This window comes from Coregonus clupeaformis, chromosome 8, assembly GCF_020615455.1.
Source record: "Coregonus clupeaformis isolate EN_2021a chromosome 8, ASM2061545v1, whole genome shotgun sequence".
Taxonomy (NCBI): domain Eukaryota; kingdom Metazoa; phylum Chordata; class Actinopteri; order Salmoniformes; family Salmonidae; genus Coregonus; species Coregonus clupeaformis.
The window spans coordinates 38,590,500-38,610,280 of NC_059199.1; the positions used below are offsets into that span (position 1 = coordinate 38,590,500).

At 44.0% G+C, this 19,781-nt stretch overlaps 1 protein-coding gene across 12 annotated transcripts in view; it reads right to left on the reverse strand.

Annotated features, from left to right (window-relative positions):
- Positions 1 to 19,781, reverse strand: part of LOC121571935 (receptor-type tyrosine-protein phosphatase U-like) — a 234,528-nt gene that overhangs the window by 71,120 nt on the left and 143,627 nt on the right. For all 12 annotated transcript variants that reach the window (XM_045222000.1, XM_045221993.1, XM_045221999.1 and 9 more), the window contains exons 4-5: positions 12,358 to 12,439; positions 3,867 to 3,982 (exon numbers count right to left, since the gene is read on the reverse strand). In XM_045222000.1, coding sequence (XP_045077935.1) covers positions 3,867 to 3,982; positions 12,358 to 12,439 — 198 coding nt within the window. The remainder of the gene's footprint in view (positions 1 to 3,866; positions 3,983 to 12,357; positions 12,440 to 19,781) is intronic.

Here is a 19,781-nt window from a genome sequence, read left to right on the forward strand (position 1 = left end):
CGTTGAGGTTATTTTCCTGGCACCACTCCGCCATGGCCCTCACCTCCTCCCTGTAGGCTTTCTCATTGTTGTTGGTAATCAGGCCTACTACTGTTGTGTCGTCTGCAAACTTGATGATTGAGTTTGAGGCGTGCGTGGCCATGCAGTCATGGGTGAACATGGAGTACAGGATGGGGCTGAGCACGCACCCTTGTGGGGCCCCGGTGTTGAGGATCAGCGTAGTGGAGATGTTGTTGCCTACCTTCACCACCTGGGGGTGGCCCGTCAGGAAGTCCAGGACCCAGTTGCACAGGGCGGGGTTCAGACCCAGGGCCCCGAGCTTAATGATGAGCATGGAGGGTACTATGGTGTTGAAGGCTGAGCTGTAGTCAATTAACAGCATTCTTACATAGGTATTCCTCTTGTCCAGATGGGATAGGGCATCGTGCAGAGCGATGGCGATTGCATCATCCGTGGATCTATTGGGGCGGTATGAATATTGCAGTGGGTCTAGGGTGTCGGGTAAGGTGGAGGTGATATGATCCTTAACTAGCCTCTCAAAGCACTTCATAATGACTGAAGTGAGTGTTACGGGGCGATATTCATTTAGTTCAGTTACCTTCGGTTTCTTGGGTACAGGAACAATGGTAGACATCTTGAAGCAAGTGGGGACAGCTTACTGCGATAGGGAGAGATTGAATATGTCCGTAAACACTCCAGCCAGCTGGTCTGCACATGCTCTGAGGGCTGGCAGCCTTGCGAGGGTTAACACGCTTAAATGTTACTCACGTCGGCCACGGAGAATGAGAGTTCGCACTGTGGTATCCTCAAAGAGGGCGAAGAAGGTGTATTCGATCACATTCCCAGTCACCTTGCTGTGGTTAAATGCAGTGGTTAGCGCTTTCAATTTTGCGCGAATGCTGCCATCTTTCCACGGTTTTTGATTTGGGTAGGTTTTAATAGTCACAGTGGGAACAATACCCACTATACACTTCCTGATTAACTCAGTCACCGTGTCAGTGTATACGTACATTTTATTGTCAGAGGCAACCCAGAACATATCCCAGTCCGCGTGATCAAAACAATCTTGAAGCATGGATTCCAATTGGTCAGACCAGCATTGACTAGACCTTAGCACAGGTACTTCTGTTTGAGTTTCTGCCTATAGGAAGGGAGGAGCAGAATGGAGTCGTGATCTGATTTACCAAAGGGAAGGCGGGGGGAGGGCCTTGTAGCCCGCCCTGAAGGGAGAGTAACAGGCAATGTGTTGATAGAACTTCGGGAGCGTTTTCCTCAGATTTGCTTTGTTAAAGTTCCCAGCTACAATAAATGCGGCCTCAGGATATGTTGCGCAACATGAGCTCATGGGCTCTCATGAAGTGTTTGACTTGATTTTGTAATACATTTGCATTGATGTCAGAGTGATTGGAGGGACAATAGAGTGCTAAGTACCAGGCAGTTAGCAAGTTTGGTATGCTACTAATGACCATCAGCAGCATCAGAGTGCAGTTTTGGAGAAGCCTAGTTACCATGACTAAACAGTCACGTGGAATTTGACTGCGGTCATGACTCGTGACTGCCAGCGTGGCGGTAATACGGTCACCGTAACAGCCCTAGGTGTTCATAATGTTTGGTATACTCGGCGTATATGAAAAACTAAATAATGAAGAAAAACAAATATAAATGCAACATGCAACAATTTCAACGATTATACTGAGTTACAGTTCATACAAGGAAATCAGTCAATTGAAATAAATTCATTAGACCCTAATCTATGGATTTCACATGACTGGGCAGGGTTGCAGCCATGGGTGGGCATAGGCCCACCCACTGGGGAGCCAGGCCCAGCCAATCAGAATGAGTTTTTCCCAACAAAAGGGCATTATTACAGACAAAAATACTCCTCTGTTCGGGTGGCTGGTCTCAGACGATCCCACAGGTGAAGAACCCGGATGTGGAGGTCCTGGGCTGGCGTGGTTAAACCTGGTCTGCGGTTGTGAGGCCGGTTGGGCGTACTGCCAAATTCTCTAAAACAACGTCGGAAGCGGCTTATGGTAGAGAAATTAACATTCAATTCTCTGGCAACAGCTCTGGTTGACATTCCTGTAGTCAGCACGCAAATTGTACACTCCCTCAAAACTTGACACATCTTTGGCATTGTGTTGTGTTAATCATCTTCTTGATATGCCATACCTGTCAGGTGGATGGATTATCTTGGCAAAGGAGAAATGTTCATTTCTTCATTGTTTTCATTTTGTTTAATCTACACTGAGTATACCAAACATTAGGAACACCTAGGGCTGATGCGGTGACCGTATTACCACCACACTGGCGGTCACAAGTCAACACTGCAGTCAAATTCCACGTGACCATTTAGTCATATATACATAGTATAATTTAACATTTCCATTCAAGTGTGGTTAATGTGTACATTTTACAGTTTCAAAATGATATTGTTCAAAACAAGCTGAAGTTACCTACTGCTCTGCCATCAGCAGCTCCGGCAGCTTGTGACATTATGCTAGCTAGCTATCCCCAGTTAGATCATTTGTTTCACTTGTCGCATTTTCCCTGTGCTTGTGTCACCGATGCACTCGGGAGCTGGCTGCTCGCTGCGCGCTGCTCGTTCTCAAAATATAACTTTTGGTCATCAAAACAGTGGCAGCATGTGCAGCAGTGGGGATTCTGTTTTATATGCAAAAGTGAAATAGGTGTACCTATGCGGTTGTTCAAATGCACAGATCACTTTATATTTTACATTTACATTTTAGTCGTTTAGCAGACGCTCTTATCCAGAGCGACTTACATGAGCAATTAGGGTTAAGTGCCTTGCTTAAGGGCACATCGACAGATTTTTCACCTAGTCGGCTCGGGGATTAGAACCAGCGACCTTTCGGTTACTGGCACAACGCTCTTACCCACTAAGCTACCTGCTATATCTTCTCAACGAAACAAGTGGTAATTATTTTACTTGGGTTAATAATTCTCTCATGCTGCTTTGTGTGCGTGCCTGTTTGTGCGTGTCAGAGGATTAAAAAATTGTAGGTTTTTGAACTCTTGAAAGAGCAGAAGCTCTGGATACAAAATACTTAAACACAGAAGAAATGAAGTGAGGCGGAGAGGAGATGGAAAGAAAACGGAGGAAAACAGAGGAAGGAACACTATGTACAGAGATCTCATTAGCAAAGCGTCTTCTTCCGTCCTTCTTTCCTCTTCTAACATTTCAATAGCACTTAGTACAAGTACGAGCTTCAAGGATACAGAGAGACAGTGAAGGCTTTCAGACCCGGGTTTCAGATAACTAACATTAGCTCAAATTCATGCAGCAGAAATTGAAACTATTTTGAGTTTTGAGAGATTACTTTATGGAGGAATATGACTAACTATCAGATAGCAAATCAAAAGGCCACACAAACAGCTGATGCCATTAGTTAGTTATAGTAGTTAGTTATAGCTAGTCTGTATGCAGGGACTCTGATGATGTCATACTGCTGGGTCCATCTTTATTTCACTGAAATACTCGTATATATCAGACCTCATAGAAAGAACAGCGTTATTATTACGTTGGAATCCTTAATGGTGAAACAGCCATGTTTGTTTGTTATATTACAACAACAAAGAAGTCATTGCAAACAACGAACACCGTTTTTTTCCCCTCTGACATCATTGCACGCGCGACAGAACAGCAGCATATGTACTGCAAATATGTACCGTATTATTTTGTTGTTGGACAATGCGTGAAGCTCCCCAGCTCTGCTTCGTCAACAAAGCCAGAAGAACCTCGGTCTGTACTCTCTCCTCCAGCAGGAACGGCTCTGTTTATGTGATCTTTCCGGTGGCCACGCCCACAAGCATGTACACACACACGCAGACTCCTCCATCCTTACCTCCAGTAGGAAGGGTTCTGTCTCTGTAGTTTTGCCCGTGGCGACACACTGGAAGGTGGCATTCTGCCCTGCATTGACCTCCACATCCCCCAGCCGAGAGAAGTGGGGAACCTTGTCTGTACAGAGAAAGAAAGAGAGAGAGAGAGATCCTCTGTGATACTGATGCACTGAAAGTTCATTAATATCATACGAATACACACGAATGCACGCATTAGGAACACAGTCATCACACACACACACACACACACACACACACACACACAGGACGAGAGCATCAGTGCAGCACAGCTCTCCAAGTCATGCCTGTAGGCATTACTCTTATGGAAGTACACTTATAAGAACAGCTATACATTTTTCCTTTCAGACACTTCAACATATTTTTCAACACATCACTTCAGAGTTATTCTGTGTTCTATCCCCTGCTAACAGTTCAGTTGCGCTCTTAGGCAACAATTATCCACTAGTAAAGGCTGAAGGAAAATGTACACTGAAAAACATGATTAAAAAAAAAATCCTAGAAAAACTCAATTTACAGACAGTGGTGGCACTCCTGTTGTCTCCATAGCCTAGTTCTTCTCCCGCCTCACTGTACCAAAGAGCTAGCTAGCTGTAATAACACCTTGTATTGTGTGCTTTGTGTTGTATAGAAATAAAAGAAGCTGGTTAGAACACACTAGTCCAGTAAAGTGCTTGTACATAATTATGTCTACAGTAGCTGAAATCACAGGGATTTGACTTGACAACCTATACGAGGCCCCATCAAACTTATTTCAATGGCTACAATGGCCTCTGTGGGTTCTGCCTCAGCTATACAATGGGCAAAAACTGTATAGTGGTCCTAATTGTCATAGTCACAGTGAGGGAAAAAAAGTATTTGATCCCCTGCTGATTTTGTATGTTTGCCCACTGACAAAGAAATTATCAGTCTATAATTTTAATGGTAGGTTTATTTGAACAGTGAGAGACAGAATAACAACAAAATAATCCAGAAAAACACATGTCAAAAATGTTATAAATTGATTTGCATTTTAATGAGGGAAATAAGTATTGACCCCCTCTCAATCAGAAAGATTTCTGGCTCCTAGGTGTCTTTTATACAGGTAACGAGCTGAGATTAGGAGCACACTCTTAAAGGGAGTGCTCCTAATCTGAGCTTGTTACCTGTATAAAAGACACCTGTCCACAGAAGCAATCAATCAATCAGATTCCAAACTCTCCACCATGGCCAAGACCAAAGAGCTCTCCAAGGATGTCAGGGACAAGATTGTAGACCTACACAAGGCTGGAATGGGCTACAAGACCATCGCCAAGCAGCTTGGTGAGAAGGTGACAACAGTTGGTGCGATTATTCGCAAATGGAAGAAACACAAAAGAACTGTCAATCTCCCTCGGCCTGGGGCTCCATGCAAGATCTCACCTCATAGAGTTGCAATGATCATGAGAACGGTGAGGAATCAGCCCAGAACTACACGGGAGGATCTTGTCAATGATCTCAAGGCAGCTGGGACCATAGTCACCAAGAAAACAATTGGTAACACACTACGCCGTGAAGGACTGAAATCCTGCAGCGCCCGCAAGGTCCCCCTGCTCAAGAAAGCACATATACAGGGCCGTCTGAAGTTTGCCAATGAACATCTGAATGATTCAGAGGAGAACTGGGTGAAAGTGTTGTGGTCAGATGAGACCAAAATCGAGCTCTTTGGCATCAACTCAACTCGCCGTGTTTGGAGGAGGAGGAATGCTGCCTATGACCCCAAGAACACCATCCCCACCGTCAAACATGTAGGTGGAAACCTTATGCTTTGGGGGTGTTTTCCTGCTAAGGGGACAGGACAACTTCACCGCATCAAAGGGACGATGGACGGGGCCATGTACCGTCAAATCTTGGGTGAGAACCTCCTTACCTCAGCCAGGGCATTGAAAATGGGTCGTGGATGGGTGACAATGACCCAAAACACACAGCCAAGGCAACAAAGGAATGGCTCAAGAAGAAGCACATTAAGGTCCTGGAGTGGCCTAGCCAGTCTCCAGACCTTAATCCCATAGAAAATCTGTGGAGGGAGCTGAAGGTTCGAGTTGCCAAACGTCAGCCTCGAAACCTTAATGACTTGGAGAAGATCTGCAAAGAGGAGTGGAGCAAAATCCCTCCTGAGATGTGTGCAAACCTGGTGGCCAACTACAAGAAACGTACTTGGTGCCAACAAGGGTTTTGCCACCAAGTACTAAGTCATGTTTTGCAGAGGGGTCAAATACTTATTTCCCTCATTAAAATGCAAATCAATTTATAACATTTTTTAAATGCTTTTCCTGGATTTTTTTGTTGTTATTCTGTCTCTCACTGTTCAAATAAACCTACCCTTAAAATTATAGACTGATCATGTCTTTGTCAGTGGGCAAACGTACAAAATCAGCAGGGGATCAAATACTTTTTTCCCTCACTGTATATAAAAGCTGGCTATTACATACCTGCAGTCTGCTCTGCTTTAACCTTAACCCTTCCCTTATGTTGTGGCAACTGAGATTTTAATCACAAAAATACTATTGAACATATTTTTTTCACCATGACCCCTCATCTAGTCCTAAAGGTAGGAGTAATAACCTTAAAAATGTAATAAATAATACTCTGTACTTGACCTGCAATTTGACCTTTGAGCTGGAGACAATGGTCTTCTGTGCAGTAAAGGTCTAACCATGACTATCTGTCACGAATACAGCCGAGGCTGCCCCTCCTCCTTGCTCGGGCAGGCTTCGGCGTCGTCACCGGAGTACTAGCTGCCACCGATCGATGTTTCTGTGTTACACTAGTCTTGTCTTTATTATTCACACCTGTTACCCATTATGCTTATTTGTTTCCCTATAATTACCTCTGTAGGCACCCAACTCACCCAGAGCTCCCTGTTGCTCACATGATGGTTAATGTACATTTCCCAGGGTTTTCCCCACATTCCCAGCATAAGGCGCTCGTAGATTCTGGCGCAGCTGGGAATTTTATGGATAGGCTGGTTGCGCATAAATTAAGGATTCCTATATTTCCTGTAGATGTGCCCTTCCCCATACGTGCCCTAGATAGTCGCCCTTTAGGGTCGGGTATGGTTAGGGAGGTCACAGTTCCACTCCGGATGGAGACGCAGGGGGGTCATGAGGAGAAAATTAGTCTCTTCCTTATCGATTCTCCTGCGTCTCTCGTGGTGCTGGGGCTTCCCTGGCTAGCCACCCATGACCCCAGGATTTCGTGGCAACAGAGGGCTCTTAAGGGATGGTCACCTCCGTGCTCGGGAAGGTGTGTAGGTGTTTCCGTAGGGGCAACTACGGTGGAGAGTCCAAACCAGGTCTCCACTATGCACATTCCCTCAGAATATGCCGATTTGGCTCTCGCCTTCTGTAAGAAGAAGGCGACTCAATTACCAGCCCATCGACGAGGGGATTGTGCGATAGATCTCCGGGAGGGCGCTGCACTTCCCAGGAGTCACGTGTATCTTCTGTCACAGGAGGAGACGGTGGCTATGGAGACATATGTCACCGAATCTCTGGGACAGGGATACAGTCGGCCCTCCACTTCCCCTGCCTCCTCAAGTTAATTTTTTGTGAAGAAGGATGGAGGTTTACGCCCGTGCATTGACTATTGAGGTCTAAATCAGATAACCGTAAAATACAGCTATCCTCTACCTCTCATAGCTAGTATGACGGAGTCATTGCATGGGGCGCGCTTCTTCACGAAATTGGACCTCAGGAGCGCGTACAATCTGGTCCATATCCGGGAAGGGGACGAGTGGAAGACGGCATTTAGTACCACCTCTGGTCACTATGAGTACCTCGTCATGCCGTACGGGTTGATGAATGCTCCCTCAGTCTTTCAATCCTTTGTCGATGAGATTTCCAGGGATCTGCACAGACAGGGTGTAGTGGTGTATATAGATGATATTCTCATCTACTCCGCTACACGCAACGAGCATGTGTCCCTGGTGCGCAAGGTGCTTGGTAGACTGTTGGAGCATGACCTGTACGTTAAGGCTGAGAAATGCCTCTTCTTCAAACAGTCCGTCTCTTTCTTAGGATACCGCCTGTCAGAGTCAGGGGTCGAGATGGAGTGTGACCGCATTTCAGCCATGCGTAATTGGCCGACTCCTACCACGGTAAAGGAGGTGCAGAGATTTATCCAGGGCTTTGGCCAGGTAGCAGCTCCCATAACCTCTTTGTTACTGCTCTTCCCTGCGTGGAGGGTTTGTTATGGTTTACTTTTGTTTTAGTAAATCCATTAATTTCTCAGTTCTGTGTCCTGCGCCTGATTCCGTTTCATCACTTCACCCAGACGTTGACACTATCACAAGGATGTAAGTCTGTTTTCCCTGTGATGTTCAGTGGCTGAGGGACAGTGATCTGGAGGTTGGCTATAAATGAGCTAAACATGTCATAAATGTCATAAAATGTCATAATTTGATTGATTTATTACTCCGGTACATGTATCAAACATTTGGCTCTACATTTTTTTACAGTTGGGTCTATCAACTCTGCAAAAACAGCATAAAAAATAGGATATCCTCGCTACTGGAAATACATTGTGGGAGGTTAAAATCAGGTATTTATGATTTTGATGTACTTACTGTACTGGGTCAAATTGACCCAGAACATCATCCGTGTATAGCGTTTTGGAATGTAAGGGAAGGGTTAAGGCACTTGGGTTATTGCCTACTTGAGATGTTAGATTCAATTTAGTGAAAAGCGTTTTAAATAGTTACTATTCTGTCTGGCTAATGCATTACAATTACAATATAATTTAAATAAATCTTTCAAAATGTTTCCAGTGACTTACGTTGAGATGATGCTAGGTCTATACTATAACAACAATGGTATTCTCTGGTGAGCTTTGTACGTACAGTAGGAACTCAGAGGAAAAGGCTGAGGCTGAAACACTAGTAGCACAGAAATAAAAAGTGGTTCTTTGCAAGCACAGCGTGTGGTATTCTTTCACACAAGCAAAGCGAGCACTGTTGTCCCTGGTAAAGTGGGGAATTACTTTAAAATAACAGACTGTATTATGAAGGACATTTCTTATACTGAACAAAAAAGAGAGCGAGAGAAAAGATGGGAAAAGAGGAGGAGAGGAAGAGAGAGACTGTCCTCCGTACACATGACACTCCTATCACGAGTCTCCATGGAAACGGACATCTGCCCACCTCTCTCATTTCTGTTCTCCTCTCTTGTTATTTTCACTCTCTCTTTTTTTCTCTTCTGCTCCAATAAGAGCAGGGAGGGATGAGCTGCAGCTAAATTGATTTCTGCACGTAGTTGGTAGTCTTTCAGCAAACACACACGCACACACGCATGCGCACATACACACATACACTACCAGTCAAAAGTTTTAGAACACCTACTCATTCAAGGGTTTTTCTTTTTTTTCTACATTGTAAAATAATAGTGAAGACATCAAAACTATAAAATAACACATATGGAATCATGTAGTAACCAAAAAAGTGTTAAACAAATCAAAATATATTTTAGATTTGAGATTCTTCAAATAGCCAAGCTGGTTGAGAGAATGCCAAGAGTGTGCAAAGCTGTCATCAAAGTAAAGGGTGGCTATTTGAAGAATCTCAAATGTAAAACATATTTGATTTGTTTAACACTTTTTTGGTTACTACATATGTGTTATTTCATAGTTTTGATGTCTTCACTATTATTCTACAATGCAGAAAATAGCAAAAATAAGGGAAAACCCTTGAATGAGTAGGTGTTCTAAAACTTTTGACCGGTAGTGTACACAATCCCAGCCTTGGCCCTAATGTTTAATGCTGAATCCATGTAGTTTCATGGGCTCACACCAAGGATTAAGAACGGTGAGTAAGGTTTCACACCACATAATGGCCCGTACCTGTTTAGTAGGTTGTTATGCAGGTAAGTCACACTCTTATATCCAAAGGAAAACTTCAATTTCACAGCGATTTCGTTTGACCGTAACACGTGTTTGGAATAATGAGAGTGACTCTGGAGAAAATAACTGAAATGTCAAGCGTGTTGGAATGTGAATATAAGAGAGACTTGATTCTCCTGCAGACCAAACAAGTTATTTCTGCTGCTTTAGGGGGCATTGTTGCAGCTTGGAGTGTGTGTGCGTTTAAGAGGTTCCGTGGAGGGCCCTGGCAGCATCTTCTAATGAGAGTGTTGATTATTTAATGGGGACGGCGGGGGCCAGGGAGGTGCCATCTGCATCAGGGCCAGGCTAAGTGTTCAAAGTTTAAGATGAGTTGAGCTTCTCTCTGGTAGTTTTGGAGAGAGAGAGAGAGAGAGAGAGAGAGAGAGAGAGAGAGAGAGAGAGAGAGAGAGAGAGAGAGAGATAGAGAGAGAGAGAGAGAGAGAGAGAGAGAGATAGAGAGATAGAGAGAGATAGAGAGAGAGAGATAGAGAGAGATAGAGAGATAGAGAGATAGAGTAACTTAAAGGCCTGGCTGTTTATATATTGTGATGTCACGAGAGGCTGTGTCCTGGAGGGACGTTACATCCCCCTGAGGTGGCTGCAAACCCAGACAGCTATGGCTCCATCTGCTGGTATGGTCGGGAACTCCAACCCTCTATGGCCAATCTTCCCACGCAGCTGAAACAAATGAGGAGCTGATGAGCTGAAGGTTTGGGGAGGGAAGAGACACACTGAGGGAGTGTGTGGGGGGTGAAGAGACACAGTCTCCAACCTGGGCTCTCTGGAGGACAAGAGTGCTGCACGTCCACTTCCATGAGGAATATAAGGATTTGGAGATACTTACCTTTGGGAAATACTCACCTTTGGATATATGCACCTGTGGAAATACGTGAGAGACATTTGGAAGGACTTTTTGCTGGGTTGGCCACTAGCTGCAACGTGGACTACAGTAAGGCTGGGGAAAAGTTATCTGAGCGAGTGAGAATTATGATTCTGGATGTGGAAGAGACATCCCTGAACTGTTAACCCTTAAAGAGCCACAAGAGAACAGAATTTTGTTATATTTTCGTTAATTTCCCAAGACCTATAATAAAATCCTTGTTTTGTTTGAACCTTGTCTCCTTGCACTACTTGAGCAATCCCGCTGAAAGCTGTGTAGCCTCTCGTGACGTCACAATATATATAATATATATATATTACTTTTTATACTGGCGGTAAAAGCTGTCTGAACTTCATGAGCTCATAAACGCCCTCCATTATCATTCATTAACATTTCTTACCAGCCCGCAGTTTCTGCTTTTCACTGAGGATTATCCCTTTATAGCGAGCCAAGACAGGGGCCATCTTGGCTCGAGACCAACCGCATCTTGGCTCAAGCTCCATTACGGATCTGGCTGGCTCAATGTTCCCTGGAGTCCCCAGGGGTCAGTGTTAGTCAGTGGAAACTGTGTCAGGCCTCAGCACCACTCCTATACACTCTGTCACACATTGTCAGCACAACTGAGGGCTCTCTGTATGTATGTCTGCATCCCAAATTGCACCCTATATAGTGTATTACTTTTGACCAGGGACCACAGGGCTCTGATCAAAAGTAATGCACTTTGTAGGGAATAGGGTGCCATTTGGGACGCAGGCATTGCACTGAGCCTGCTCTGCTGTAGAGGTAATAGTTATGGGGACAGCAGGTGAGTGTCTGAGGAGAATGATGGCCAGGGAGCCTGTAGAGGCATATGGTTGTAGGGAGGGGCTGCACTGAAGGAGTGAGGTTTTACTGGGGAAATATTCCAAAGGAACACCATGGTGTGTCAGACTGCTGTGAGTGCTGCTGTGGGAGAGACAAAGAGTATCTGCTTTAGAGAAGCAAGGGGGTTGTGGAGGTGAAGGGTGTTTGCACTGAGGGAGGGGGGTTAGCTATAATGGGGAAATCTCTCAGAGTGTCACCATGTGTCATTATGGTCCAGCTAGAGACCTCAGACTACTGCTACTCTCGTCATGCCTTGATGGAGAGGAAGATTAAACAACATGCGACGAGGCCGTTCGCCTGCTGCCCGCTGTTTTCTTGGAACAGTGCATGTGTGTGTTTCCAGGATCAGTATATTAGCTCTGGGAGAGTCTTGGTGACGGGGAGAGTGGAGAGACGTGCCGAGCCGTCAGGAAGATAAAGGTCACCAGCTCGCTGTCCTTTCGACCGGGACAAAAGGAGTGGCGCTGTGCAGCCATGAACCATGGGAAATCAGACAGGTGTACACATGCCAAAAGCCTCTCAGAACAGTCTCTGGCTTTGAGCGCAGTGCCTTCGCTGATTACTGTACAGGCCTCTGTCCGTCTGACTTTGTCGGTCTGTCCACCCCTGAGCGCCCAGACATGCATTGTCCCATTTCTTTGTAAAAGGTCACTGGCTCTGTTCTGAAGTACATTGGTACATTAGTACTTTGGTGCCTTGGTGCATTGATACGGTGCGTTGGTGATAGATTGGTATAGTGGTGCGCTGGGTTTGCTATGTTGGTGTGTTGGGGCGGTGTTTTTTGGGCTGGTGTACATTGGGACCTTGGTGCTGTCGTGTGGTGGGTAGCTACTTACAGCAGGGGTAGTTGAGCAGCAGGATGTCGTCAATGGCGATGTAGCCTCGCCGTTCTGCCGAGACGGATGCTTCAAACACCACCTGAGGAGAGACAACAGAGAGATGAGAGGAGAACGGAACAGACGATGGAGAGATGAGGAGGAAGGAAGAAAGGAATTCACGTTATGCAACACAGAGAGAGAAAGGACTGGAGGCAGAGTGAGAGGAAGTCCTAATCAAACAGCTTGTCTTTGAATCCACGGAGGCCTGTCTGGTGGCGAATCCCACTGCTCAAACATCTATAGTTTAACATAGCCTCGTTTCACACAGGCATCTCTCCCTCTTTCCCTCCCTCCCCTCCCTCACTCTCTTTCAAACAGCCATCTTTCTCTCTCTCTTCATCAGAGAACACACACAGAACATGGGACCCACAGGAGTCATTGAGCGCTGCCCAAATCTCTACTCACTCATCTAAATGAATCCAGAGTCATGCAGAGAAACCAAAGTGAATCGCAGATCCCTCCCACAGAGAACCAGAGTGAATCTGGACCGCTGAAAAATCATTACTGCCACAATAACCCATATCGTTTACTGAGGGACAATTTACTATTTTACCGCAGAGGCACAACAAATACATAAACACTGCAATCCATGCAGATGGGGTTTACTGCATTCATAGATTCCAGACTTCAAATAGCACTTTACTTTCAAGTAATTTAGCTGGGCTTGATTGAGCTTTTCTGGCACAATGGACCCAATGGAAACGTCACTGACAGCCACACAGTGTAAAGCTCTACAAATCCTAAAAGCTCATCAGAGGTGTAGATAATAGCTGATGTGTTTCACCCACTCACACATACAATAACATGCTAGCTATGACTGAAACCAGCAGACTCTGATAGTTCAGATTCCACTATCACACACTCCAAGGAGTCTGGGAGCGCCCCAAATGTCACCCTATTCCTTACATAGTGCACTACTTTTAGGGTGAAATTTGGAAGCAGCCCCAGTGCGTCTCTGTGTTGACCAATACCTCAGGCTCTAAGTGCCTGGTCTGGATCGATAGCACCACACAAGGCCTCCGCAGATGGATACAGGCCACACTTCCATGTCTGGTCATTTATTAGTATTCTTCAATCTTATGCGTGGGCCATTAGAGAAGTCCGGACAATTATCTTCTCCATTCATCAGGCGCTGACGCACCCCGACGCGCACGCACTAGGGCTGACCCCATTTAGTCGACTGGTCGATTGTTTGGTTGATAGGCTGTAAGTCGACCAAGATTTATTTTGTCGAGCAGTAGCGAAAAAAATTTAATGCTTTTAAAAATCATGGTGTACAAGACACCTGTCTGATTCACGCCTGTCTGAGAGGACTGATCCATTGTGGAGGACGTTGGGATGGCACAGTCACTCTAAGATATGTGCTACTGAAATTGTATATGGTTATATTATGTGGCCTCCTGTAGCTCAGTTGGTAGAGCATGGCACTTGCAACGCCAGGGTTGTGGGTTCGATTCCCACGGGGGGCCAGTATGAAAAATGTATGCACTCACTAAAACTGTAAGTCGCTCTGGATAAGAGCGTCTGCTAAAATGACTAAAATGTAAAAAAATTATGTAAGAACAATGGTGCAACACAAATAAAATAAAACATTTTTTATAACAAATGCGCTTTCTCCCATGTTGGATAGTGGTCGCTGTCCGCAGTTCTGAAACACATCAGTGTGCTGTTGAATCGCAGCCTTTTCCTAGACCAAGTTGCTATGTGCATAACAGCAAAGTTAACCATCAAATTGGTGTTGAGAACAATGCGGCGGAGGCAGCAGCAGAGTTAGGAGACGAGAAAACAGCCCTTGCCTTAATTGTCTACAAAAAGTGAGGAGAGAGGAAACCCCAACTTAATTAGGTCTATAATCAAAAGCCTAACTGTTAAATGTGCCTGGTTTTATAAATCATCCATTTATATATACAGAAATAAGACAGATCGTGGTTCTTTTTTATATTTATAATAATAACCCTTTTCCCTTGATCTCATTCTTATTGTTACTATTATTATTTTTATGATCATCATTATAATAATAAGTAACATCATTATCATTAGTAGGCTTGGTATAGCAGCCTTGTATAACCACCATCGAGCTGTAGGCCTAAGAGCGCATACTGTTTAGTCTTAATACTTAATACTGTAACTTACTTAGGCCTATATTTCAATACATATATAGGCTACTGTATCAATAAATCATTTATTCGTTCATGTCGTCACACAGCATACGAGTCATTCATGATGTGAAATGCAATTTATTTTTATTTTTTTAATAGAGTATCAAAGTGACCCTACAGAAACGGTCAGAAAAATTATTTTGTAATCTAACAGCACCTGTTTGGCACACATAATATACACGCAGCGCTTGCTCCATACCTTATTTTTCTTGATCTCCAGTATTTTCCACAACTAGTCAAATGTATTCCACACATGTGACTTCCCCTTTACCTCCTGCACAACCAGTAAACATTCCCCCGTTTCAAGTTTATTTGTCACGTCCTCTGCATCCATTTTGCTGTCATGTGTTACGGTGTTCAGAGTTTGTTATAACCAATGTATTGATGTGATTATAATATGCTACAGGCCGGGCCCTATTTATTAAGTGCATGCGATGCATACATGTGTCACATAAGGAGAGCAAGGGTTGAGGGAATAGGGAATGTTTTTCCTAAACAAATTTGGGATTTCGGTAACATAACTTTTCAGTCAGAAATGGCTGTAATTATGTCGTAGCTTCAGCAACACAGACAGCGCTATACACACTGATGCTCTGTGGTGGTCGCTGCAGCAAGAGGAGAGAGATAACGGGTGCTAGACACACAGTCACTCGCTGTCTTTTTTTAACAAAGTGCAGCAAGTCTGAGCCAGGTGGCACAATCAAATCAATTGCGGCAGGACTCCTTTTAGTAATTTGTGTGTCTTAATTATTTCATTAAACAGTGCACTTAAAGCATCAGATAAGCTCAGTGCATATAGTTGATTTGATTAAAACACATAGGACGTGTCTATATATAGAATACACGTTTTAAAATTTAGACCAATCAAGAACAGACGACTCTTGGTCAACCAAGATATTTTTTTGTCAGGGACAGCCCTAACACACACCTCGAAACACCCGGCCATCCATTCACTCGCTCAGCACTGCACAGAGCCTTGACCCTACCTGACTATCAGCATCAGACCATACACAGAGCAGAGAGGGAGAGGGGGAGAAATGGAAAGAGTGACAGAAAGAGGGGCAGAGATAGAGAAAGAAAGAGAGAGAGAGAGAGAGAGAGAGAGAGAGAGAGAGAGAGAGAGAGAGAGAGAGAGAGAGAGAGAGAGAGGAGGGAGAGAGTGAGAGTGAGATGTAAGGAGAGAGGGTGTAGGCTAAGCTACATTGATATTGGCAGTCACGATGGGCCCGATAGCATCGTAAATATTTGATAGCAAAGTTCCCCAACATCTCTACTACCCACACCTGCAACACCCTTATCTCCAATACCCACACAGGCAAAGAAAGGAAAAATCTATCTATCACTGCACACAAAGTAAAGGTGGATTTGTTCAAAGGAACAGAATCGTCTTCAGCTCAAGGTTGAGACAGTCTTCCTGCTTTCTTTACCTGTTTCCTCTTGTTGCAACCAGGCATAGCTACAAGGAGAACGGAGAGAGGAGCGAGGTAGATATAACACTTCTAAAAAACAACCGTGATGTGAGAATCAAGGCCAGGCTTGCGGAAACTAGTGGGGTGCTGCTGCATGCTGCTGTCTGTCTCTCAGGCTATAGAGCTGTTTCATCATCCAAGCAGAGCAAGATGGGGGAAATAATAACACACACCAAACTCTGAATATGGATCACAAAACCACTGCCTTCAGATACCGGGAGGAGGGATGGAGGGAGGAGGAGGAGGAGGAAGAGGAGGGATAAAAGGAAAAAAATTAAAATTAACTCATACATTTTAACATGAGCTTTCCTCTCCCCCTAGCTGCTACAGCACCCGTTCAGTTCACCTCATAAAAGCTAATGGTGCAGATTTACACACTTCTCTATGCTGCATCCCTGCCCTGTTCCCTTCCCAGTCCTCAAAGGGAATACATATAATCGGCTGGCTGGCTGGTTTGGTGGCTGGCTGGGTGGCTGACTGGCTGGCTCGCTGGTAGGCTGGCTGGTTTGTTGGCTGGCTGGCGATAAAGGATTGCAATAGAGAGAGGATTTGTTGGGTAATTAATATTTCTGGATTCTGGTTTTCATTTTTATCGCTATGGGAGTTGTTATTTAAGCATGCGTTCTTATGATAAAGCTTTCAATTTGTACACCGACAGACTCCATCGATCCACACAAGTGGTTTAATTAATTCAACAGCTTCAGAAACAGTTGGAGAAACAGGAACACTTTGTACAGTTATTGCCAGAATGTTCTGTTGATGGATTTGTTTTGGTTAATAAAGTGGAATGAGGGTAGAATGGTATTGACTGGTATTGACATTGTGGCAGTAAAACACAGTAATATATGACCTGAGATTCAGTGGACCTCGTTCATCTAGTAGGCTGAGGAAATAGGGACACATAACTACAGTGCCTTCAGAAAGTATTCATACCCCTTGACTTATTCCACATTTTGTTGTGTTACAGCGTGAATTCTAAATGGATTAAATAAATAAATAAATCTCACCCATCTACACCCAATAAACCATAAGGACAAAGTGAAAACATGTTTTTAGAAATGTTTGCAAATGTATTGAAAAGGAAATACATCAATATTTCATTTACATAGGTATTCACACCCGAGTCAATACTTTGTAGAAGCACCATTGGCAGCGATTACAGCTGTGAGTCTTTCTGGGTAAGTCTCTAAGAGCTTTCCACACCTGGATTGTGCAACATTTGCCCATTATTATTTTCAAAGTTCTTCAAGCTCTGTCAAATTGGTTGTTGATCGTTGCTAGACAGCCCTTTTCAGGTCTGCCATAGATTTTCTAGTAGATTCAAGTCAAAACTGTAACTCGGCCACTGGGGAACATTCACGGTCTTCTTGGTAAGCAACTCCATTGTAGATTTGGCCTTGTGTTTTAGGTTATTGTCCTGCTGAAAGGTTAATTAATCTCCCAGTGTCTGGTGGAAAGCAGACTGAACCAGGTTTTTCTCAAAGATTTTGCCTGTGCTTAGCTCCATTCCGTTTATTTTTTATGCTGAAAAACTTCCTTAACGATTACAAGCATACCCATAACATGATGCAGCCACAACTATGCTTGAAAATATGAAGAGTGGTACTCAGTAATGTGTTGAATTGGATTTGCCTCAAACATAACACTTTGTATACAGGACAAAAAGTTAATTGCTTTGCCAAACTTTTTGCAATATTACTTTAGTGCATTATTGCAAACAGGATGCATGTTTTGGAATATTTTTTATTCTGTACAGGCTTCCTTCTTTTCACTCTGTCAATTAGGTTAGTATTGTGGAGTAACTACAATGTATTTATTTTTATTTTATTTCACCTTTATTTAACCAGGTAAACCAGTTGAGAACAAGTTCTCATTTACAACTGCGACCTGGCCAAGATAAAGCAAAGCAGTGTGATAAAAACAACAACACAGAGTTACATATGGGGTAAAACAAAACAAAGTCAAAAATACAACAGAAATACATATATATACAGTGTGTGCAAATGTAGCAAGTTATGGAGGTAAGGCAATAAAATAGGCTATAGTGCAAAATAATTACAATTAGTATTAACACTGGAATGATAGATGTGCAAGAGATGATGTGCAAATAGGGATACTGGGGTACAAATGAGCAAAATAAATAATAATATAGGGATGAGGTAGTTGGGCGGGCTAATTTCAGATGGGCTGTGTACAGGTGCAGTGATCGGTAAGGTGCTCTGACAACTGATGCTTAAAGTTAGTGAGGGAGATAAGTGTCTCCAGCTTCAGAGATTTTTGCAATTTGTTCCAGTCATTGGCAGCAGAGAACTGGAAGGAATTGCAGCCAAAGGAGGTGTTGGCTTTGGGGATGACCAGTGAGATATACCTGCTGGAGCGCAGACTACGGGTGGGTGTTGCTATGGTGACCAATGAGCTAAGATAAGGCGGGGATTTGCCTAGCAGTGATTTATAGATGGCCTGGAGCCAGTGGGTTTGGCGACGAATATGTAGTGAGGACCAGCCAACAAGAGCGTACAGGTCACAGTGGTGGGTATTATATGGGGCTTTGGAGACAAAACGGATGGCACTGTGATAGACTACATCCAATTTGCTGAGTAGAGTGTTGGAGGCTATTTTGTAAATGACATCGCCGAAGTCAAGGATCGGTAGGATAGTCAGTTTTACGAGGCAATGTCGTTGATCCATTCTCAGTTTTCTCCTATCACAGCCATTAAACTCTGTAACTGTTTTAAAGTCACCATTGGCCTCATGGTGAAATCCCTGAGTGGATTCCTTCCTCCCAGGGAGTTCCTAACTGAGTTAGGAAGGACGCCTGTATCTTTGTAGTGACTGGATGTATTGATACACCATCCAAAGTGTAATTAATAACTTCACCATGCTCAAAGGGATATGCAATGTCTGCCAATAGGTGCCCTTCTTTGCGAGGCATTGGAAAACCTCCCTGGTCTTTGTGGTTGAATCTGTGTTTGAAATTCACTGCTCGACTGAGGGACCTTACATATAATTGTACGTGTAGGGTACAGAGATGAGGTAGTCATTCAAAAATCTGGTTAAACACCATTATTGCACACAGTGTGTCCATGCAACTTATTATGTGACTTGTTAAGCACATTTTTACTCCTGAACTTATTGAGACAAAAGAAAGAGAGAAAGTGCGAGAAAGAGAGATGTCTTTCCTCCTTCCGTTTTCTGGCTTGGTTCCATCCCCCTGTCCCTCGTCTCCTAAAACCCAGGCTGTTCTCGGAGCCTGCCCAGGACTGATAGCACCAAGAGCCATGAATAATCAGAGCTCAATCAGAAAGACAAACACCCAATTGAGACTCTGCATGCAGAAATCTGCAAAAATATACTTTGCGTACTACGTAAAACCCCAAACAATGCATGCAGAGCAGAATTAGGACTATAGCAGCTAGCTAGCAAAATCCAGAAAAGAGCTGTTAAATTCTAAAACCACCTAAAAGGAAGTGATGCCCACACATTCCACCACAAAGCCCTCACCTACAGAGAGATGAACCTAGAGAAGTGTCCCCTCAGCCAGCTGGTTCTGGGGCTTTGTTCACAAACACAAACAGACCCCACAGAGCCCCAGGACAGAAACACATTTAGACCCAACCAAATTATGAGAAAGCAAAAAGATAACTATTTTACACACTAGAAAGAATCAACCAGAAAAAATAGCAAATTGGAATGCTATCTGGCCCTAAACAGAGAGTACACAGTGGCAGAATATCTGACCACTGTGACTGACCCC